General features: G+C 38.9%; 1 protein-coding gene across 18 annotated transcripts in view; it reads left to right on the forward strand.

Annotated features, from left to right (window-relative positions):
* SRRM1 (serine and arginine repetitive matrix 1) overlaps nucleotides 1-22,111 on the forward strand; it is a 30,479-nt gene extending 8,368 nt beyond the window's left edge. For 2 of the 18 annotated variants that reach the window (XM_040229580.1, XM_040229587.1), the window contains 13 exons: nucleotides 1,888-2,001; nucleotides 2,469-2,657; nucleotides 2,925-3,044; nucleotides 5,100-5,374; nucleotides 10,389-10,469; nucleotides 10,977-11,063; nucleotides 12,320-12,464; nucleotides 12,803-12,844; nucleotides 15,183-15,293; nucleotides 17,244-17,705; nucleotides 18,303-18,498; nucleotides 20,487-20,696; nucleotides 21,082-22,084. In XM_040229580.1, the coding sequence (XP_040085514.1) occupies nucleotides 1,888-2,001; nucleotides 2,469-2,657; nucleotides 2,925-3,044; nucleotides 5,100-5,374; nucleotides 10,389-10,469; nucleotides 10,977-11,063; nucleotides 12,320-12,464; nucleotides 12,803-12,844; nucleotides 15,183-15,293; nucleotides 17,244-17,705; nucleotides 18,303-18,498; nucleotides 20,487-20,696; nucleotides 21,082-21,186 (2,137 nt within the window). In that variant the 3' untranslated portion in view covers nucleotides 21,187-22,084. Of the gene's footprint in view, nucleotides 1-1,797; nucleotides 2,002-2,468; nucleotides 2,658-2,924; nucleotides 3,045-5,099; nucleotides 5,375-10,388; nucleotides 10,470-10,976; nucleotides 11,064-12,319; nucleotides 12,465-12,802; nucleotides 12,845-15,182; nucleotides 15,294-17,243; nucleotides 17,706-18,302; nucleotides 18,499-20,486; nucleotides 20,697-21,081 lie in introns of all 18 variants that reach the window. The other 16 variants (XM_040229576.1, XM_040229586.1, XM_040229570.1 and 13 more) reach the window with 15 other exon arrangements.
* Nucleotides 22,112-24,094: the final 1,983 nt, after the last annotated feature.

Raw genomic sequence — 24,094 nt, forward strand, 5'->3', positions numbered from 1 at the left:
CACACATATGTCCTCCCCGCCTCGAACCTCCTTCCCACCCCTCTAGATTGTTACAGAACCCTGGTTTGAGTTCCCTGAATCATACAGCAAATTCCCATTGTCTTGTCTATTTTACATACGGTACATACCTAATGTTTTATGAATACCTTAGATATTAAAATATTGTGTCCAGAAGGTTACACAGTTGAAAAAGGAAGCTAACAGTACAGTTCAGGAAATTTTTCCATCATACAGTTTTCATGGTGTGCTATGGCTTGTCTCCGGACTAAGATATTTTTCTTTTTTTAAGACAGATCATCATTTGACTATAATAATTATCTCTAAAATCTAGGTAAATTAGTCAGTCCCTTAATTCCTAAATCAGAATCTTGACTTGTCTTTCATATTGCTTTAAATTATTTGGAGTTACTTTAATGTACTCCAATTCTTTTTTTTGTTGTTGTTTTTTTTCCAATTAGAAGTCTATACCTACTAGCCTTTCATGTTGTACTTTTCTTAGATGGTTGTACTGAACACAAAACAGATATTTGCTTTGTTTTTCTTTCCATTGAGACTACGGTTAGGTTCCCGTTTTTTAATCCATGATTCAACTTGTGTATTTGTGCTGGTGAGAATTCCATTAGGTTTTCCGTTTTTAGGATTCTAATATCTTCATAAATTTTCTGGCTGGAATTAGTAAAGAGAGCAAGTAATTTCTTTGTTCCTTTTATTGATATACTTGATATGAAAAGCTGTTAGCAGGGAAGCAGTATTTCTAGAGTTATGCACAAATCATAGTGGTAACTATTTGAAGTGAACCAGATTTACTCTTTTATTTCAGGTTAGGGAAACTACTGTTGAAATGGAAAGGGGGCTTCTCTTCCCAAAAAGCTCTCTTAGGCAAGTTTGACATATTCATCCTCTTCTGAAGAGCATATTGCTTTAATTGCCCTAGTCATTTTTTGTGCAATACCAAGAGTACCTGATGAATTTTGATGGGATCTGTCTGGATCTAAACTGCTTTTTAAAATCTGATTTATATACAGGGCGTCCCTAATAGCTCAGTTGGTAAAGAGTCCACCTGAAGTGCAGGAGACCCTGGTTCGATTCCTGGGTCAGGAAGATCCCCTGGAGAAGGGATAGGCTACTGACTCCAGCATTCGGGCCTAGAGAATTCGATGAGCTGCGTAGTCCATGGGGTCACAAAGAGTCAGACACGACTGAGTGACTTTCACTTTCAACAGACAACTTTCTTATTAGATACTTCATTCCTTTTACACATCCTCTTCCTGTAAAAAGTTGTCCTTTGGTCTTCTCAACTCTCGGAATGATTAAGAACCTAAATCTAGAGCCTAGATCAATATGTTCCTCTCTTATAACTGTTATGGGACTACCCTGGTGGCTCAGACAGTAAATAATCCACCTGCAGTGCAGGAGACCCAGGTTCAATCCCTGGGTCAAGAAGATCCCCTGGAACAGGAAATGGCAGCCCACTCCAGTATTCTTGCCTGGAGAACTCCATGGGCAGAGACCTGGTGGGCTACAGTTCATGGGGTCACAGAGAGTCAGACATGACTGAGTGATTAACACTTAGAACTGTTACACTAGAGAATGTTATCCTTCATTGGCTTGTTTTTCTGGTGTTCTCTCAGGCCTTTTCCTATTAAATAAACGTGAGAGGATATCTTGTATCTATAGGGAATCGCACAGGTGTAGACAATAATGGTGTAACATAAAAGGTTAACCTCACTTCTTTTGACCCTTTTCCCTGGTCCACGTTATTTAAAAAACCTGAAAAAAAAATTGCTTTCATCCTAGACGCAAATCCAGATCTCCTTCCCCTAGAAGACGATCTTCCCCTGTCAGGAGAGAGAGAAAGCGCAGTCATTCTCGATCTCCCCGTCACAGAACCAAAAGCCGGAGTCCTTCCCCTGCTCCAGAGAAGAAGGAAAAAACTCCAGAGCTCCCAGAGCCATCAGTGAAAGTAAAAGAACCTTCAGTACAAGAGGCCACTTCTACTAGGCAAGTACATAAAAATTCATTTTTAAATATCACAGTTTTAGGCTATTACTAAGTGACAATAAATATACTTGTGAGTTAGAAACTTAAACTTGTTTTCCTTACAGGTTTATAAAATTATAAAGTTATATTGTTGAAAAGAAATTCAAATTTTATAGTAGAGTATAAGTAAGATGACCCAAAGGTGACCACTGCCATCTGCTGGTTGTGTTGTTTCAGATATTTTATATACTGTAACTTGCTCCCCCATCCCCCATATCATGGACACCTTTGCACTCTTAAAAAATACATGTGATTAAAATTGTTAGTTGTTCACTGGATTTCAGTGATGTATATACATCTTTCTCGATGTCTTCATAGATTTTGAAAACTTTAGAGAGAGAGAACTTTTTCATATCATTTGACTTAAGAGTTTGAGTAGAAAAGGCACAAAATAAGCTTTTTTTCAACCCCCCACCCCCACCTCACAGTGACATCCTGAAAGTTCCCAAGACTGAACCAGTACTAGAGCCTAAAGAGCCTTCTCCAGAGAAAAACTCCAAAAAGGAAAAGGAAAAGACCCGACCAAGATCTCGGTCACGTTCCAAGTCAAGATCCCGGACTCGTTCTCGCTCTCCTTCTCATACTAGACCAAGAAGGCGCCATAGATCTCGATCAAGGTGAGTAGATCTTGAATTTTTATGTGTTGTTCTCCTAGGTAGAATTAGGTAAATTATTTCAAAGCAGTAGAAAATAATTTAGCACAGGTTTATGTTTTGGATTTCCAGAGATAATTTGAGAACACTGTCTACATTCTATTAAAAAACCTCCACACAAAAAATTGTGTCTCTTGAAATCCATTTTTTAAATGTAGCTGTTGAGAAAACTGTGCTAAGGAATTCATTCCTTGCGTATGGTTTATTCAGATTCTAATTCTGTTGTGGCAGATCTTACTCACCTAGAAGGCGGCCAAGCCCAAGAAGACGGCCATCTCCTCGAAGAAGGACCCCACCGAGACGAATGCCTCCTCCACCAAGGCATAGAAGGAGTAGATCTCCAGTGAGACGGTGAGCGTTTGGGGGTTTGGGGGGGTGGTTTTTCTAAATTTGGAGCTGTCAGGTGTACGAAAGTGCATTGTGTTTGTTTCAGGCTAATCTTTGAGTTAGTGTTCCTTCAGGAAAGAAAAAAAAAGAACTCATGAGCAAGAATAAGTAATGTTTCATGAAGGGATACCTCACTTGAGGTATAATGCTGTTATTTTTGAGTGATAACATTTATCCAGTGTTAGAAGATTGAAAAAACAAGACATTCACCATTTTGTTGGGTATTTATGTTAATCTTTACCCTTTTGGACCCTACCAGGAAATCTTAACCAAGTAAGGGAATTGTCCACCTTCTCCCTTTGGCTTTTAATTACTACTAGCTTCTGAATATAGATGACTATAGAGTCAGTAAACTGCTTCTGTTACTGTTCAGTCACTAAGTCGTGTCTAGCTCTTGCAACCCAGTGGACAGTAGTCCACCATGGGATTTCCCAGGCAAAAATGCTGGAGTGTTAAAATAATCCATTATACCTTAATGTTTCTTCCATATTAAAGAAATAATGAGTACTTAACAATAAACAGTTCAAGTAGAAATGAAATGATTTGAAAATTACAGTCTCATTCTGTAGATAATAACCATTAATGGCGATTTAGTCCTATTTTTGAAGAGACTTGGCATAAAAGTCACTTTGTCAATACTGGTGTTCTTTTTAAAAAATAATTTTTAAATTAGCATAAGGTAAAATGTTAGGATCAAACACTTTGAACAAAAAGATTATTGCCACACCTGCCTCGAGTAGAGGTGTAGTATACTGGTAGCAGAGTTTTGTGCCTTCTTGACAATGCATTTCACCTGTTTTTAGAAGGAACTGGTTATTGTGCTTCAGATTATATTTAGGACAGAATTTTTTGTGTTTTGAGTCTCTTCAGGTTTTTCAAGGAACCAAATCAACTTGGAGATAATAAGCTCTGTAATTTTGTTTTGTTTCTGCAGTCTGAAGTTTTCCAGAATCCCATATTTTTAAAGAAGATATTTTGGAGGAATTTTCTGGTGGTTTAGTGGTTAGGATTAGGCACTTTAGCTAATGTGGCCCGTGTTCAGTCTCTGATTGAGGAACTGAGATTCCACAACCCTTCCAATGCGGCCAAAATAAGACAGAAACAGACCAAAAAAAGACTATTTTTTTCCAGGGAGGAGTTGTCAAGATATGTTGGACCATTTTTTATAAATAGTACTAGAAATTATGGAATTGATGTTACAGTGAAGAGACTAAAGATGTAAATAGTCGGTCGATTTTAGGCATCCCACTTTTGTAAAATTTATTGTTCCTCCTTAGGAGAAAAGTAATGCTGGTGCTTTGTAGTATAAGGTTAGTGGAAACAGCTACTTCTCATACTGGAGTTTTGCAAACAGTGTGTTTGAATTGCTTACTAAGCCATTTAGCAGTCAAGATAATTTGCAGATTGTGTAAGATTCCCTTTCAGCCAGTTTTTGTCTCACACTTAAGGTAGGGTTTCTTTTTTTCAGGTTCTCAGGAATTCTTCCGCCAAAGGTGAATTCTGCAGGTACACATAATTGCAACAGAACTTACCACAGATTTTGCCGCAGAATTCGAGAGTCCCCTGCTTCTAAGTTTATGTAGCTAAATGAATTCCTAATATTGTGCTTTTTTTTAATGCAACATAAAAGGTTGCTTGACATTGTGTTATTAAATGAAAAAATACTTTGCCACCCCAATTTTGTATGCAGACTCCAAAACACTCACTATTCCTAAGGCAAGAAGAGACCGGTTAGTTGTATAGCACTTGACATTTTACAACTATGGGAAAGACAACTCTCAAACAGAAGCATTTATCAGAATAAGTTATTTAGTTAGTCTCAGAACTAGCTGTTTCCTATCCTGGGTTATGGTTTTGTTTCATACTTTTTTAAAAAAGCAAACTCATTTCTGTGCTTAGCTACATAAACTCAAAAGTTGGATAAAAATAGCTGTATTTTTGTGTAAACTGTGCATACATACCTATAAGGTCACTCTCTCTGAGCATGCAGTTAATGAACATGAGTACTTTGTTCCACAGAAGAAGGCGTTCGTCAGCATCCTTGTCTGGGAGTAGTTCATCATCTTCTTCGTCTCGTTCCCGGTCACCGCCAAAGAAGCCTCCCAAGAGGACATCCAGCCCTCCTCGAAAAACTCGTAGGTTATCTCCTTCAGCAAGTCCTCCAAGGCGAAGGCATAGGCCATCACCTCCAGCTACTCCGCCGCCAAAAACTCGTCATTCCCCAACACCCCAGCAGTCAAACCGTACAAGGAAAAGTCGTGTTTCTGTCTCTCCAGGGAGAACTTCAGGTAAAGGTAAAAATCACATAAAAACAATATGTTCTTCTTCATGCTGTCCCTACTGCCTTCAAAGTATGAATTAGCTGGGTAACATTTGTGTCATGTTTTTCGTAAATTTGCTTAGACTCTCACCTTTTCCTTCCTGCTTTAAGCTCTTGGGAGTTTGCTGAAACGGAGTTTACCTGTAAAATGGTTCTGTTTTTAGCATTGCCCTCTGGCATTGAGTAGGTGGAAAAATGTACTATTATCAGCCGTGGGCTGTTAGAGTTGGGGTAACTTACCAGAAGTTTGTGTTGTCATGGTAAAGGGATCACTTTATTACTATGAGACCAGTTAACTTTTTTTATACCCTGCAGATATTTTGTTTGATATCTTACTGGAGGACTTAATATTCTGTTTTAATTCCTTTCTGTGGCATATTGTACTCCCTAGGGAGGGACATGGTGTCTTCCTAAAAGCTGGTTTGTTTTTTTTAATTCAGGCTCTAGGCAGGGTTCTTCTGAGTGTTGTCCTTGCTTTATTCTGCAGATTGATTTCTGAGGAATTTATGATCTGTGATCCTGCCAGGCAAGTAGAATGCTGTTAGTCTTGAGTGAAGGTTGTGGTCTGCTGGCGTTTGTTTCTTAAGCGTTAAATACACAGTGGAGAAAAGCTATGGTATCCATTTGAGTTGAGCCTCTGGTACTTAGGGCTGGAATAATAAACAACCTGATAGGTGAGTAGAGGGGGAAGAGTGAGATCATAAAAGAACTGTTACAGTAACTGGGTTTTAAGGAGCAATCTGTAGATTAATATATACTGGGATTGCTCTGATTACATTTAAGTTTTCAGGTTATAAATGAAAAAAATGGGGATATCCCAGGCAAAATCTTGACTATTGTGTTTTTTTGAGGCTGACGAGAGCAGCATTTCTAATCAGTACCCTGCTGCTTTGTGTCCACCCCTCCACCACCCCCTGGCCCCACAACTCTGCAATATGGTGATATCTAGAAAGACAGGTTTTGCTGTTTTGCAGTCTGTTACTGTGAAGTGTAAACATGCTGTCAGAGTGAGGGGTGAGGTGGTCAGATGGTAATATGTAAAGGGTGATGTATAGATTATTTCTGAACTTCAGCAGGTTAATTTGCTGATAACATGAATATTATGCAGTCATTTTTGTTGCATTGACTCATCAGACAGCTGGATAAAAACAGAGACACCTTTAGGTCTTCCAGATTCAGACTTAAGTATGGGTGTCTTAGGATGACTTACTTTCATAATAATCACATCCCATATTACTTTCTGTTGAGTTTCCAGTCACTGATGCCTGTTGTCCTGATCTATTTTTCTTTTCTGGTGAAGTTTTTGCACTTCTGAATACTTTCCTTTCTCTGGAGCTAGAAAGTTGTCTAGTTAAAAAAAATGTTATGAATGTTACCTGTTACCTTGCAGACATATATCAGATTATGATTTTTCTATTTACATCATATCACCAAAGAGTAATAAAAGTACCTGAGCGGAAGGACTGAATCCTTATTAAATAGGTTGATTAAGCATTATTTATTACCTTTGTTAGGGTCTGCACAGGTACCACCTCTTGTTTTGATATGTTGTCAGAAAGAGTGGACTGCTGCTTTTTGAAAACAAGTCACAGTGAAGGGAAGTGAAGGTGGAAGGCAGGGGACCAGTTATATTCCTGGAGCTGGTGGGGCAGGTCTTCCATGTCCAAGCAAAACCCAACCAAAGAAACAGACTGTGGGCAGTGTAGTGAGAGCTGCCTTTTGTCCACTGAAGCTGAACATTGGTTCTAACTACTTGGAGATAAATAGCTTTTTATAATAAAGCGATCCCAACCCTTTGTGATGAAATTTCAGAGCTAGGAAAGACTTGAGAGATTGTCATCAAGAAACAGGTTCTCAGGTTAAGTGATTATGGTCAGGGTCAACCAGCCAGGACTAGAATTTGGGTTCCCAGTTGAAAAATATCTCCCAGCTTTCCTAACCCCAAATGCCTGTTTTGATTGCTAGCGGAGAGAGATGGAAGGCAGGATCAAGTTTTTCAGCTTCTGTACCTCGTAGTATGATTTCAGAAATTCCTTTCGTGACTCCACTGCTAATAAGAGTAGTGATACCACTGAAAAGTGATATATTTTACTTTTGTATTTCCTGTGGTAGTTATCAATCAGGGCCTTAAGGTTCTACTGTTAATAGTGGGTGGATGGAGTAGGAGGAAAGAAGGAAAACTTTTGGAGAATTAAAGGTAAATTATTTGGAATATAATAAACATTCTTATATGAAAAGGAAGCATTTTTTAATCAATGGCATGTCATAGTTAAATTGGCATTATCTTAGTACATAAAACAGTGCTTTGAAATCAGTGAAATATTTAATGAAATATGTTTCCAGAGGATCTGTACCTATAGTGGTGATGATAATTTTAAGTTGAGATCAGTGCAGCAATGTAAATTGTGCTCTGTAAATACTTAATGATTCTTTTACTAATTCTGGTCACAGAGTGACTTATCTTTACCAGATTGATCTTTCAAGCAAGTCTGCAAGATTAATGATTAATAGGACTACTGAAATAAACTTAAAATACTTATTTTTCGGTGACTTCAGAGATTTCAGACTTCATGGTAGAATGATTTTCCCCCTTGAATACTAAAAATGAAACAACATCAACATAAAAATAAGCTTTTTTTTTTTTAAGATAAAAATGAATTGTTGAAAAATCTTACCTAAACAAGCGAGCACTGATGAAACATAGTACTAATAATGGTATGATTCAGTTAGTCTTATTAAGCCAGAGTAGGGAGTATGTTTAGCACTGATTATATCAGTAATGACTCAAGACTTTTAGCCAAGCCATTGTAGAGATTAAATCAGGATAAAACTCCAAATACAAGCGTCTGTGGGGGAAAAATACAGTGTTATAGCTCAATTGCATTATTTACTCTACAGGCATTTATTTGCCAAATATATAGCAAACATAACCACATTTTTAATATTTCTTAGAGGAAAATGCATTTTGGCATCCAAGTACGAATTTCAGAACCCAGTTCTCTAAAGTGGCACTTTGATATGCAGGTTTATAAACTAGATTCCCTAAAATATTGTTTTCAGAGTTGAAGATTCACTGACACTTAAAAATGAAGAGGACCTATCCAGAAAAGAGCTTTGCATGTTTAAAATTTTAAAGGCCTTTCTATTTGAATTTGTTAAAATGCATGTTTTTTAATATAAATTTAATTGGAGGCTAATACTTTTTAAGTGCAGTCTTGCTACTGATCACTAATTAAATAATCACTGGACTATCTAATCACTAGATTCTGTAGCCATTCCAGTGATTTGTCCAAAAGGCTTATTATTAGGTGAAGTGCAGTGAAATCGCTGTCGTGTCCGACTCTTTGCAACTCCATGGACTGTAGCTTACTGGGCTCCTCCGTCGATGGGATTTCCGGGCAAAGGTACTGGAGTGGGTTGCCATTTCCTTCTCCAGAGGATCTTCCTGACCCAAGGATCGAACCCAGGTCTACCTGCATTGAAGGCTAAAAAGTATAGTTAAATTCTTTGATTGGATTGCCTCAGCAAAGATGATTAGATGGCTGTCACTGCCTCTTAAAATAAATCTTTAGAGAAATTTGAATGAGTGTCTGTTAAACAAAATTATATAAATGTTAAACATTCCATGTTAATTGCTTCAGTGAAACAAAAACAAATGTGAGGATCCTGAGGCAATCATATTGTCTTCAGGTTTAGTTCTTAGAGGACTGTTCTCTGATATTTCAGGTTAATCTTGGGTAAGATTAATGATTATGTATAAACATTTGATTTTAGTTGAAGCAATGGGATGGATAGTATAAACAGAAATAGTAATTGTTAGAAATTAAAGCTTATGCCTGTGCCATAGAAACAGTGTCTTGGATTCAGATCCTAGTTCACTTGAATTATTTGGGTGACTTTGGTTGAGGTTACTTTTTTTAATTAAGCTTTAGAAAGAAACCTTTAGTCTTAGCGTTTAATATTTTTACCACGGTGAAGGTCTACATATATATAATTTTATTTATTGGCTGTGCTGGGTCTTCATTGCTTCCTGGGCTTTTGCTCTGGTAGCAAGCTGGGGCTGTACTCCAGTTGTGCATGGGTTTCACATTGCAGTGGCTTCTCTTGAAGCTAAGCACTGGGCTCTAGGGCATGTGGGCGTCAGACCTTGAGGTGTGAGGAGGGCTCAGTAGTTGTGGTGCACGGGCTTAGTTGCTCCGTGGCATGTGGGGTCTTTCCAGACCAGGGATTGAACTCGTGTCTCCTGCATTGGCTGGCAGATTCTTTACCACTGAGCCACCAGGGAAGACCAACATTTTTTAAAGTTTTTTTATAGGTAGTTTAAGTCCCTCCTGCTATTTTGAAGGCTATTCTCTACATCAAGAGCCTTTAGTCTCTTAGATGACCAATTTGTTCCTCAGATTTCCAGATCAGATGTTTTTCTCTGTGAAAGTTTCATCAGATCTTATGTCTTAATCATTTATCATCTTTATTACTTTTCTGGACCAACCTGTAGTGGTACTTAAAAGTGCTTAACATAGTCAAGAGTGTGTGCTTGAAATTTTAAGGTAGCACATAGAGGTTTACTGAAGTGAAGTGAAGTGAAGTCGCTCAGTTGTGTCCAACTCTGCAACCCCATGGACTGTAGCCTACCAGGCTCCTCCGTCCCTGGGATTCTCCAGGCAGGAATATTGGAGTGGGGTGCCGTTCCCTTCTGCATACTGAACTGAACTGAACTGCTGTTCTCTTAACTGTTTCTCTTGGGAGAAAGTTTGAAAGTTTTAAAATCATTGTAGAACTTGCTGAGGCTTTTCACCAGACATTTATTAATTACTTTTTTTTGCTTCAGGTAATGACAACAGGATCTTTAAAAGAACTTTTTAATTGTCAGTAAATTATTTTTGAGAAGAGTCACACTTTTTTTGTATCATTAAGATGTGTAGCCTTTTGTTTCGTTTTTTTAATGTATGTAAGTGGGGCTTTTTTTCCCCCTCCCCGCTTATTTTTAGTGACAAAACATAAAGGTACTGAGAAAAGAGAATCCCCTTCACCAGCACCGAAGCCTCGGAAAGTAGAGTTATCTGAATCGGGTAAGTGTTTTGTGTTCGTTTTGTTTTTTAAGCTGAATTTGTTTCTGGTTAAAGATTAATCATAGTTTATGGCTTAATGATTAAGAGCTAGGATTGGAAGTCAGACTGGCCTGTTCGAATCCCAAGTTCCACTACATTTTGTTTTAATTACTTAATTTATCTGAGCCTCTTCTCCCCTCCCCTCCATCTCTGACATGCATAATAGTGCCATCCTTTAGTCTGGTGGTTAACTGAAATAATGTTTATAAGTGCTTGGCACACAGCCGGAACTGTCACAAATGCCTAGATAAGTTTATTTTTTCATTATATTTGGTGAAGATAATCTAAATTAGCATTTAAATTGGCATTTTAAGCTCCTCCTTTATTTGGGGGCGGGGGGGAAGAGTAGATAGTGCTTGACCCAGCTATCACAGATAAAAGTTTAGGAGAACATTTCCCAACTCAAATATGTTATATTTTCTATATGCATAACTAAAGAAACACTTTCTAAATGCATCCTTCTTTCAGAAGAAGATAAAGGTGGCAAAATGGCTGCAGCAGATTCTGTGCAGCAGAGGCGCCAGTATAGACGACAGAACCAGCAGTCTTCATCTGGTATGGACACTGAGGACATGCTCTTTCTCTCCGCATGTCCTCATAAAAATACTTAAGATAAAAATATCCAAAAGTGTAGTGAGTGTATTTAGGAGAAATATTTTTGTGCCTTCATAGAAATATGAGGGATTGTTAGTTTTGGAGCTTTGGTATTAAGTACTTCCTTAAAAACTTAATTTTCTTTTAGATTGTTGTAAAAGTAACAGATCTTCAGAGTACAAAATTTAAAACAGGGATAAAAATTGGAAAAGTATGTTTCTTTTCTCAACCCTCAGTCTTACTCCCCAAAGGTTTTATTTAGAAATTTTCTGTGCATGTATTAAGTATCTGTAGTTTAAAAACAAAACACCTAACAGGCTCAAAATGTAGATTATATTGCTTGCCTTTTTAACTTACTGTATCTAGACATCTTCCCCTGTTAGTTCTTAAGGATCTACCTCATTTATTTACTGGCTGCAACATTTTTAAAATATTGATAATATACTATCAAGCCACTTGCCTATTTGGACATTTAGGTTATTTCTAGTTTTTTTTCTGTGTATGTGTTTATATGAGTGTATCTATAATTTCTGAATTATAAAGTACATACACAGAAACCTGATTTTAAAGTCAGATATATTGGTTTTATTAGCTCAGTTGGTAATTGTGACGGAGTCTAGACACTGCCTTTCCTTTTCATTTATAAAATGGAAACCAAAGCATTCCACAGTGACATTAAGTCAGTTAAAGCTATATAGCTTTTGCAACTCCTTTAAGATGTGGTTAATTATGGAAATGTTTGAAAATGCATTATGTTTTGGATATTCTTTTGGTATTTATAGGAATTGTCAGATATATCTTGTTTGATAAATAATAGGGATATGAAGTAAATTATTCAAACCCCAGTCAGGCTTTCAGTAGCCTTAAAAGTGCTTAGAGTAACTAGAATTAAGTAATTGCTCGAGATGCTTTTTAAGTTTTACTGAGCTTTTTGGAAAATCACTAGATTCTTAAGGAGTGCTGTCTTCTTGGCTTGTGCTATGGAAATGATTTGTATAAAATAATTGTGTATTTATGTATGCTTGACTTTGAAGTCATTGAGCACATATTGGTAATAGTCTTTTTTTTTTCAGAACTCATGGCTTGTATGTGTGCTCACTTATATTAGTGAACTTGATTTGCTAATTTGGATACTCCCTCTGCTTAGCTTCAAAAAACGGGTACAGGCCTTTAAGCATACATCTGATGTAAATTTTTGTTTATTGTGTAAATTTTAGATTCTGGCTCCTCCTCTTCCTCAGAAGATGAACGACCCAAAAGGTCCCATGTGAAGAATGGTGAGGTAGGCAGGCGACGGAGACATTCCCCTTCCCGGAGTGCCTCTCCATCACCTCGAAAGCGCCAGAAAGAGGCTTCCCCTCGGTAATGTCTTCACTCTTGATCTGTAGTTGTGATAAAGCTTCATAACTTAAGGGATGGGCTGTGGGCTTATTTAGAATTGGGTTAATTCCATTTCATTAGCGCTTATAGTAGGAAATGGTCAGATTTTGGGGTATTTGGGCTTTCTTTTGTTCAGTGATTATTACTGTTAATGAGAATTTAGTAAGTTTATACCAGCATGTCATGCATGTGCATGACCTGAATAGACCAGTTAAATCATGGCATTTACTTCTGACTATCTTTGAACATCTAAAATATATATATATCTATTAATTTGGTGAATGGAATTCTTGACACTTGTTTTTTTCCACTGCTCTCAGGATGCAGATGGGAAAGCGATGGCAATCGCCAATGACTAAAAGGTTGGTTAGATGCTATTTTGTAAATTAGGATTACATGTCAAAGTTCCAGTGACTTAATTTACTGTTTAGGTAACATCCTGTTCCTAGGTTTACAGGTTATGATGGTGGAGAAGTTCCTCAGTTGTTTTGGTTTGATTTAATTATATTTTCTTACACATCAAATTAATGAGGTAGGACAGTAATAATAGCTCTTTAGATTTGGGTCGGGGGGGGAGCTTTGTGATGATGATAGGGAAGGCAAGAGAAACTTGAGAGAGACATTTAAAAGGTTAAAAAATGACTGTAAGGCTTAAAGCAATATTTTTCATGCTTCTAAACTTTTGTCTTTGGCTGTTGAACATTCCTTCCTTAATAGTTTAATATATATTAATCATGTGCTCAGTCGTGTCTGACTCTTTGTGACCCCATGGACTGTAGCCTGTCCTCTGTCCGTGGAATTCCAGGCAAGAATATTGGAGTGGGTTGCCATTTCCTTCTCCAGGGACTCTGCCCAACCCAGGGATCAAACCCATGTCGCTTGCATCTCCTGCGTTGGCAGGCAGATTCTTTACCACTCTGTCACCTGGGAAGCCCAAATATTAATCATACTTGGTGTAAAAAAGTAGTTGTTGTGTGTATAACTTGTCCTCATTACCGGTGTGACTAAGGAAGTGATGTAGTTCTGAAGAGGTCACTGCACAGATAGCAAGCTGTCTTCATTCTGAGACTTGTCTATTCCTAGTTCTTGAGGGCTGCTTTGTGTTTTGAGGCTTAATGAAACTGGTTCTTACATAATGTGGGGTGGTGGGAGACTTCTGTACTCAACAGTGTCTACACACAGTTGAAGGCTTGGGTTTTAGTTCCTTAAGTACGCTAGTTTGGTTATTTTATTATTTTTAACAGGTTATGGTTTTATTTTCTTTTCAATTTTCTCACATGGAACATAGGACATTGGAAGTCATTACTGAAAGAGACCTTTTAGTTATGCCAAGCCTTTCATTTTACAACTGAAACTGAGGCACAGGGTGAATATCTCAGGTCATTAGTATATCATAATAGATTCTAATCTGAGTTCAGTTTTTTTTTTAATGAGAATATTTTAAAAGAGGAGCCATATAATCAACAGTAATAGCCTCTTGTGCTATTATATCTACTGATAACACACTAGGAGTTTTGCTTTGTATCATCTCATTACTCAGGTTTGTGAGTGTAAACCTTTTTCTTTTTGAGTCAAAACCCAGATGTCAACCCGTTTGAAATCTTCATTACCTGTTGAAACAGTATAGTAGTCCACCCTGTTTCTCTAGGTCCTATAATTCTCAGATTAACCCTGCTAATAAAGTGACTTCTCCTTTACTGTCTTTCTTGTAATTAAAAATTTGGTGTCTGCATGTCATCTGAAGCTTATCTGTCTTGACCTATTGCCTCTTGTAGTTTATATCTTAAATCTGTTTAAAGTGAAGTCTTAGTCTTCAAAAAGCACAAGCAAGTTTAAGTTAAAAATCACGTTTATTAATAATGTTAGAATTTTCATTGTTCTCTTAATGAACTTTGCTTAGTTTTATTGGGGAATCAAGACAAGTAAACTTGAGAAAGTGCGCCTTTTGTGGTTGTGCAACAGAGCTCAGAATTAAGGTCTGTGATCTTATCTATATTTTAACCACAGTGTTCTTCTTGATGGCTTAAGTGCTCAGGCAGCTTTGTTTCTTTGTCTTTGGAGTAGTGTTTTAAATTAATTGTTTGCAACTCTTGTTCAACCACAGTTGAACATATTTTTTTTTTAAATCAAGAACTTGGAGCACTGACACCCAGATTTTGGGCCTTTAATTTTAAATATCTGTATTAGAACATTGTATTTTTCTGGGCTTTACAGTTGTTCCTAACAAGGAATCAAAAATTACTTGAAGAACCTTTTTATTAATAACCTATATCAGCTGGACCATAGCCAAGACCTGGTGAACACAAAGTTCAGAAAAGTTTCCCAGCTGTTTCCAATGTACAGTCCAGTTAAAAAGCAACTCCCTGAGGTAGTGTTATCAAAGTTTTCACCTTGTGTCATGTTAAGAATGTTTTATGTGACCCAGACTGTATATTTATATACTGCAACAAAAGTTTCACACAACAAAATTTACCATAGTTAAAACACTTAGTTTCTCTTTTCTTTCTTTCTTTTTTTTTAATTTAAATCTGTTCTGACAGAGTTTTGACTGACTTCAGTGTAGTTTGAAAAACACTGCTCTAGGGATGGAGTGATGACTGCTGCCCTTTGGGTTGACAGTAACTGAAACTAAATCATCTCGATCACTTAGTTACAGATGTTAGTGACTCTTGAGTCAACTATAATTCTTCTTTGCTTTAGTGGTAGACGGAGGAGAAGTCCCTCCCCACCGCCTGCCAGAAGGCGACGTTCTCCTTCTCCTGCTCCTCCGCCTCGTCGACGCAGGTCTCCCACACCACCACCACGACGAAGGTATTTATGAGATAGGCTCGTGGGTGCTGATGGGAGCAACTTTGGATTTCTGTGATTGAAATATTTATTCGCGTGGCCTTGTTCAGCTGTTTACAAAATACCACATATTATACATTTCCATTTACCTGACACGTCCAGGACACAAACCTAGAGGGAGAGAGAAAGTGGATTGGTGATGGTGCCAGGCTCGGGTGGGAGCTGGAAGTCATGGTGGTTGAAGACTGTGAATGCAGTTGACCTTCAGCAAGGTCAGGAGTTAGGAGTCAGGAGCTGAGAATCTCACTCTTAACTTTACAATTGGGCCTTCCATATCTGTGGGTTCATCCAGCGGCAGGTTGTGTAGTACTGCAGTGTGTATTTTTAAAAATCCACATATAAGTGGACCCATGCGGTTCCAACCTCTGTTCAGGGGTCACCTGTATACTAAAACAATTGAAATTGGGTGAATTTTAGGATTTGTAAAGTGTATATCATTAAAAGAGGTTAAGTAAAAGATAGAATCACTCTAGTGATTTTAGGGGAAACCTTTTTATGTTCAGGTATTTTCAACCCATTAAATATGGGTTGGTTAAATCTCTGGATGGGTCTTTGAACACAGAGCACTGACCATCTCAGACAAACCCAAATTGAAAGCCATTCCACGTAGTAACTGATGAGTATTCTTCAAAGAAAAGTCGATTGTGAAAGAGACTGAAGAACTTTTACAGATTGGCAGAAAGACTAAGGGCATGGGACAGTTGGAGGCAATGTAGGATCCTGATTTTTGGAACCTGGAACAGAAGAAGAACATTACTGGGGAAAACTGAGGTGGCATTAGTATTTTTTAGTTAACAGCAAATTAGCACTAAGGTTAATTTTATAGTCTTGGTGGTTTTTCTATAGTTGTATGAGATGTTAAGTGGCTAGTCTTTACTGTTGTTCAGCTCTTCTGTCAGTAAAAAATGATTTCAAAGTAAAAGGAAGGAAAAATTTTTTTAAGAGAATTGCTCAAACACATTATCAAGTGGTATAGTGACTACACCCTGAATGCCTTTTATGTGCCAGCTAAACCATTAGATGCTTTATGCAGTTTATCTTTAGTCTGCAAGACGATCTTGCTTAATAGTGGTCTTCCCATTTCCCAGATGAGGAAATCTGGGTTCAGAGTCACTAATAAGAGTTAAATGGAAGTGCACTGTATGATGTTGCACAGTGCATGGCCTTTCCCAGAGATGAGTTTAGACGGTAAAACTTGAGCTCAGGGTCTGAATGTTTCAGGAGAAAAGCAAGTGGTTGAAGCTGAATGTTATTTTGAGGTTTAGTTTCTAAGAGGCAAGTTAAGATTATATAGGGATTAAGCATTAAGAGGAAGGCCAAGTGGGACTTCATCAGGAATGCATTCTCCCTAGCAGTAGATTTCCATTGAATACTACTCTTTGGACCCCAGAATGCAAGTCTCTCAGTGAGGGCAGGGTGATGTCTTTTAAACCTTGTGCAAGTGAGCACTAATTATTAATACAGAGTCCAAACACCAGTGTAGAGAGTGTTCCCCATAGGACAGCTCTTTAAAGCAGACTTCCTGAGTTCAAGGTGCACAGTCAATAGAATCTTATGAATATAGTTATCTAGTTACTAATAGTAGTAATGGATTTTCAGTTTCTTCAAAGCAATGCAAGATTCTTTTCTGAAAAAAATATTAAATTGATTCTACATGGATTTTGCTGAATGACTTGACAAATTTGAATTCAGTCTGAACCCTAAATCTCCACTAACCAGAATGTCTTATTTGTATTCATCTAGGATACACAGTAATTTACTAAGTGATTTCTTTTTTTTTTTAACTTAAGGATAAAGGCATGGCATTTCCACTTAGAAATATTCCCTTTGTCTGGTGCTGTAAGTGCATAATTTTCTTTGCATTCTGTTTTTAGTCTGTTAGACCTTTAAGCTTTCATGATGTATTTTTCCTAGGACTCCGTCTCCTCCTCCACGTCGTCGCTCACCTTCCCCAAGAAGATACTCTCCTCCGATACAGAGGAGATACTCTCCTTCTCCACCTCCAAAGAGAAGAACGGCTTCACCCCCTCCCCCTCCTAAACGAAGGGCATCACCATCTCCACCACCAAAGCGTCGGGTCTCCCATTCACCACCTCCCAAACAAAGAAGCCCCCCAGTCACCAAGAGACGTTCGCCTTCATTGTCATCAAAGCATAGGAAAGGGTCTTCCCCGAGCCGATCTGCCCGGGAGGCCCGGTCACCGCAGCCAAACAAACGGCATTCGCCCTCACCACGGCCTCGCGCTCCTCAGACCTCAAGTCCTCCACCTGTTCGAAGAGGAGCATCATCGTCGCCCCAAAGAAGGCAGTCCCCATCTCCAAGTTCTAGGCCCATTAGGAGAGTCTCCAGGACTCCGGAACCCAAAAAGATAAAAAAGTAAAAATGTTTTATCTTTTTTGGTTAGGAACACTTAACTTGCATAGCTCTTTATGTTTGGAAGCTCCTCTCTTCTCCCCACCAACCCCCACCCCATACACACACACTTACTGAGAGAACAGGAAAGAACAGCTGTGAATACAAACTTTAAGGCAAATTCTTGGTCCTATTCATATATCCTTTTCTGTTTTCAGAATAGTTCCTTGTGGTATAAGCTAAATGAGGATTTTATTGGTTCTTAAGGATATCAGGTTAATTGAGAAGTGTGCTTCCAAACCCAGCTCTGAAGTGATGCATAGGATGCTTCTTGCATGTCTGTAGGACTGATAAAAGCAGTGTTAAATATGGCAACTGGCATTATTAATTTCCTACAGGAAGAACCATTAATAGAATGGGTAGAGGATAGTGGGGCTTGGAACTACGCTCCAGGAGACTTAGATGATAAAAAATTGTGTCGATACAATCAACCAGCAAACTAAGTGCTGTAAAATATTAAAGTTGGTGATCTGGTTGTGTAATGGTAGTTGGTGGTTTTCTCTTAAAGAAGGATCTCTGTTTTGAATGCTAAGTGTTTTTATTTTTCCTTTCTGTTTCTAGAGCTGCCTCACCAAGCCCTCAGTCGGTAAGGAGGGTCTCATCTTCCCGATCTGTCTCGGGATCTCCTGAGCCAGCAGCTAAAAAGCCCCCAGCACCTCCGTCACCTGTCCAGTCTCAGTCACCCTCCACCAACTGGTCACCAGCGGTACCGGTTAAAAAGGCTAAAAGCCCAACACCAAGCCCATCACCGGCAAGGGTATGTCTGCCCTGTTGTGGACTTCCTTTATAAGTGTAAATGGTTACTTGCAGGGAGAGGGTTTTGTCTTTTGTAGTTCAGAGGAGCATAATTTTCTGTGATTCAGATGGACTTCAAAAGGAGGCGCATAATAAGTGGTGGTGTTTGCATCACTGCCCATGCTTAATACTCTATAGATATCCACTAATTTCCAGTGTCTTATAGTATTAATGTCTATAATCTTGGTGGTGAAGGTTGAGCAATATAGATAACTTAGAAAAACGGGGGGGCGGGAAACACCTTGATTTCTAATATTATCTAGGAGAAAATTAATGTTTCTGTTCTTTCTCGTATTTGACAGGTTTGGGGATAGTTATGATTGCGCAATCAATGAAAGTTTTGATCTTGGATCATGTCTATTAGTATGATTACATTTTATTTTTTAAGAAAAGTATCACAAGATTTCAAAATGTCACCAGTGGTTTTAGAGGAGAATAATGAGTGATCTTTAATTTTTCTCCTTCACATTTTAATGGTCTTAATTTTTCCTATAGTAGAAGTACATTATTTCTGTAATAACAAATGAATCTTGCAGCATGTGAAATACTAGATGAAATAGAAAGTACATTATTGACCCAGATAGTTTTTATCTTTGGCAGGCTATGTAAATAAGAGTAACATTCTTGTTTTTACATCATCAAGCTTACATATCATTGGGATAGTAAAATATCAGAGCTTAAACTGTTTTCCTTTCTTTGTGATTCATTAATCATGGCAGATTCTTATATTGTATAAAAAACATCAGTAGTTGTCCATGTTAATCGGGTTGTGTTACTGTGCAGAGTAGTTGAATGATGAGGAATTTCAAGTAATTGCTTGGAAGTATGAGATTTAAAAATTACAGACTAGATGCATTTATAGCAGAGCCTGCTAAGTCACTTCAGTCGTGTCCGACTCTGTGCTACCCCATAGATGGCAGCCCGCCAGGCTCCCCTGTCCCTGGGACTCTCCAGGCAAGAACACTGGAGTGGGTTGTCATTTCCTTCTCCAATGCATGAAAGTGAAGTCTCTCAGTAGTGTCCGACCCTCAGCGACCCCATGGACTGCAGCTTTCCAGGCTCCTCCGTCCATGGGATTTTCCAGGCAAGAGTACTGGAGTGGGGTACCATTGCCTTCTCCATAGTAGAGCCTACCCTTGGCTTAAATTTGGAATATATGCAGTGGAGAATAAATAACCCTGCATTCTAGAGATCAGTGACTAGAGATGTGGCAATCACACACACTTGTAATTAGGGTAATAGTTTTTTATTACTTAGGCTGGTATGATGGGTGATTGATAGATATTCCCATTTAATTACTGTAAACAGCTTTATTAGGGATTGTAATACCCAATTGAGGTTGATTAAAAAGGCCTCAGAACAAGTCAAACAATTTGTGTGAGGTTGACCAGTAGGTTCAGGAACCAGAATTCAATTTGGGTGAGTTCAGAGACTTTTCTTCCTATTCATCATGGAGCTTTTCCTTGCATCTGGAAGTAGACCCAGACTCAGGCCAGTCTTGGAGACCTGATTCACAGTCTGTGATTGGGAGACCTGGTTTAGTGTGAAGTTAGGTGCATGCATGCTCAGTTGTTTCAGTTGTGTCTGACACTTTGCTACCCCATGGACTGTAGCCCACCAGGCTCCTCTGTCCATGGGATTTCCCAGGCAAGAATACTGGAGTGAGTTGCCACCCCCTCCTCCAGGGGATCTTCCTGACCCAGGTATCAAACCCACGTCTCCTGCATTGCAGACAGATTCCTCACTGCTGAGCCTTCAGGATCCATTTCAGCTCTTGGAAGTCTTTACTCCCATCTTTAGGAGTACTTTTCTTGGTGGTGACTGGCCTTGGACCTTCTTCCCCCTGATGCCCTATGAAATCCTCAGATTAATTCAGCTGGTTATTCCCTTGAAATAAAATGTTTCATTGGACAGGTTGATTTTATTGCTTTTGTTTTTCTGGATTTCTAGAATTCAGACCCAGAAGGAGGTGGAAAGAAAAAGAAGAAAAAGAAGGACAAGAAACACAAAAAGGATAAGAAGCACAAGAAGCACAAAAAACACAAGAAGGAGAAGGCTGTAGCTGCCGCTGCTGCAGCTGCTATAACCCCTGCAGCTGTAGCTGCTCCCACAACCACATCAGCACAGGAGGAACCAGAGGCAGAGCCAGAGCCTAAGAAGGTACTTATGGGCCCTGTCTTGAAGTTTGTACAAATAGCTAAATCATTTGGTTTGCAGAAGTAGCTTAGTAATTTTCTTCTAATAATTAGCTGCCCAATGTTAACTCTGTTCTGATTGGTTTCTCTAGGGACCACCTACCAAGAGCAGGAATTTGCTAAGGCTAAATAAGAATATGAATAACGTCCCAAAAGTTTAATGTATATTTTTTAAAAGAACTTTGATATTATTAAACATATAATTCACCCATTTAAAGTATAGTGATTTTGTGGTTTTTAGTATATTCATACAGTTATGCTGCCATCACCACAGATAAGACTCAACATTGCCAACCATTGTCTCAAGATTTAACGATACGACCTTTCTGGTTTGTTTGTTTGTTTTTCAGGAGACTGAAAGTGAGGCTGAAGATAACCTTGATGACTTAGAAAAGCACCTGCGTGAAAAGGCCCTGAGATCAATGCGGAAGGCTCAAGTGTCCCCACAGTCCTAGGTGGAAATGTTTGTTACGATGTAAATTTTATTTGGTTTGTACGCAATTCAATTTCAAAATTGCTAAAATGTGTTTGAGCTTTAGACTATAACATTTGTTGTAATAATTGCTAGGTTGAAGTTCACCATGTAAAAAAAAGGGCATGGATTTACATTGCAAAAGGTGTCCACAGTGTATTAGTGACATTCTTTCATTGACAGCTGACATAAATTCGTTTAGAGTGAAATATTTTAAGCCAAAAAAGAAAAATCCCCTTTTTAAAAAAGGGGGTTTAAATATTGTTGGCATTCTTATGGTTCCTTTAAATACCCCTGGCTATTCCCAGAGGTTTTTCTTTCTACTTTTTCTTTCCTTTTTCCTTTTTCTCATTTGAGTCTTAGCACCCATTTAAGTTATGATGCTTTCAACCTTGATGGTTTGCAAGCTTGCCCAGAAATAAGACCACTGTTGAACTACCACACGAGTATAAATGAATATTTTAATGCCACGATCTTTCCTGTTGCCTGTGGAGTCTCTGCTGAAATAAATCAGGATTCGAGCTCTAAGATGAGACAGAAAATGAAAGCATGTTGTTTGCCAGGACACTGTGGGTTTATATAGATGTGTAACAAGTTGATTTGGAACACTGGAATTTCATTCTTTTCTCTTTTTTTGTAAAGGCAATTAATTAGCCCCAGGAAGGATCCTTCAGTTACATAAAATTTTGTTTTATGAAATGTCATGGCTCCATTCATAATTTTGTCTTGTTCCAGTCGGTATATACAACTTTCAGAGCTCTTGTATTTGGAAAGCTGGAAGGGCCCAGACTTTGAAATAGTGTCTCGTTTTCACGTTTTTGTTTTGTTTTTGTTTCTGTTTTTTTTTTTTTTAAACTAAAGCTATATAAAGCTTGTGGATTAAACAGAATAAATTTCTAAATTTAAAAGTGTTGGCCACTCACTTTTATTACCCACCTGAATACTGCAGGAGGCCCACCTTGGAAATCTTGCAGTGCCTATTTTTACCCCCTTGGCAGCTCTGGCAGAGGGAGGATTGGGCAAGGGAAAGTACAAGGTGATAAAATTGTCCTGGCATCTTTATGTCGTAATTAATATGATAAGTGCATGAGAGGGAAGTACACAGTGAGACTGTAACATATATAATGGGCAGGTCAGCCAGGCATTGGGGAAGAGAAGAATTTCAGGCAAGAGCACACAGTATGTCTGCCCCAAGGCAGAAGGAGTCTGGCACATTCCAGGAAGTGAATGAAGGCTAAAAAATGACTGGAGCACTCTCCCTCTATCAGAGGCATGTGCATGTGTGTGTGTGGGGGGAGGGTGGTTGGTATGAGTGGTGTCTGGTGTGAGTGGGTGTGGTGTTTGGCTCCCTACAGGCCATTTTTAATTTTAAGATTGAGAGAGAGAGAATTTGAGAGAACTTGGAAGCTGATAAGGTAAAACAGTAGCATTCACATCTTCTATGTGTATGGGGCAAGTTAAGAGAGCTTTCAAGGATCTTCCAGGTGACTTCCTTTTGATTTTATAATTTGGTAATGTTGGAAATACACAGAATACCCAGTATCTAAGGTGGTTACTCCTGACTTACCCCTTCCAGTATGAACAAACCCATGAACATCATTTGGGGGTACTTCTGTCTAGCCATTCACTCATTCAATCCATTTATTCACTTGTCTCATTTATTCCGTAGGCTTTCATTCCTCCACTTGACTGAACTGCTTGTTATGGTGAGCAGCAGCCTTCATTTTGCCAAAATGAGTGATCAGTTTCCATCCTTCACTAGCCCTGGTGGCAGACTTTGACTTACTCCTTTGCTGAAACACTTTACCTTCTAGATGGAACGCTAGTTTTCCTCCTACCTCACTAGCTCTTTATCTCTCGTGGATGCTTTGAAATGTGATGTGATGGGAGTCTGGAGAGAAAGCTTCCGAAGACAAAAGAATCCCTAGGTCCTTTAAATATCTTTTTGTTGAAGTGTCAAACTTGCCAGTTAAACTTCCCCTTGACCTAGACCCCTATCCAGCTACCCAGTTGATAAGTTCATTTGGGTGTCTAAAAGGCATGCCAAGTTGCATGTGTCCTCCGATCGCGTCTCAGTCTCATTTGGCGCCCGTTACATTCACTCAAAATGGAGTTGATAGTGTCAGTGACAGCGTTGTTCACCCTCCAGTACTTGTGCACACAAGGCATGTTCCCAGTAGCCTGTCAGAGCATGGTGGTAGTTCAGTTGCTAAGTCATGTCTGACTCTCTGCGACCCCGTGGACTGTAGCCCGCCCAGCTGCTCTGTCTGCGGGATTTTTTTCAGGCAAAAATCTGAAGGGGGTTGCCATTCCCTTCTCCAGGGGATCTTCCCAACCCAGGTCTCCTGCATTGGCAGGTGGATTCTTTATCAACTGAGCTACCAGGGAGTCTTGTCAGATCATAGTAGTGCTCAAAACCCTCAAGAGACTCTCTTTTCCTGCCTCAGGAAAATCCAAGTTTCTTACTCTAGCCTGCAAGACCCAGTAGTACCTGCTTGGGCATCCTCATCTCCTCCCCTCAGTCTGCTCAAGCCGTATCTACCTCCTTGCTCTTGCTTTGATCAAAGTTGTTCTCTCTAAAAGCTTTTGTTTTCACCGCCCGATCTGAGCTGTTTCTTTACTAGGTTTTTTTCAGACTGGCTTCCCTAACTTCTCTTTTCTCATTAATAGCAATGGTTACAACCTGAAATGATGTATTTCTGGTCCCTAGGAACTTGGTCTTGCTTGTTTCTGTCCCCAGTGCCTAGTACACTGTAGAAGCACAAATACTTGATGAACAGATGAGAAATAAGTGTAATTGACCGTCATTGCCAGGCACTGCTAGGGCTTGAGGTGAGGAAAACGAAGGCATGGTGATTGTTGCCAGCTATCTAGTATTTGCCTCCTGGGGA

Source organism: Oryx dammah, unplaced genomic scaffold (genome assembly GCF_014754425.2).
Source record: "Oryx dammah isolate SB20612 unplaced genomic scaffold, SCBI_Odam_1.1 HiC_scaffold_27, whole genome shotgun sequence".
Lineage (NCBI taxonomy): Eukaryota > Metazoa > Chordata > Mammalia > Artiodactyla > Bovidae > Oryx > Oryx dammah.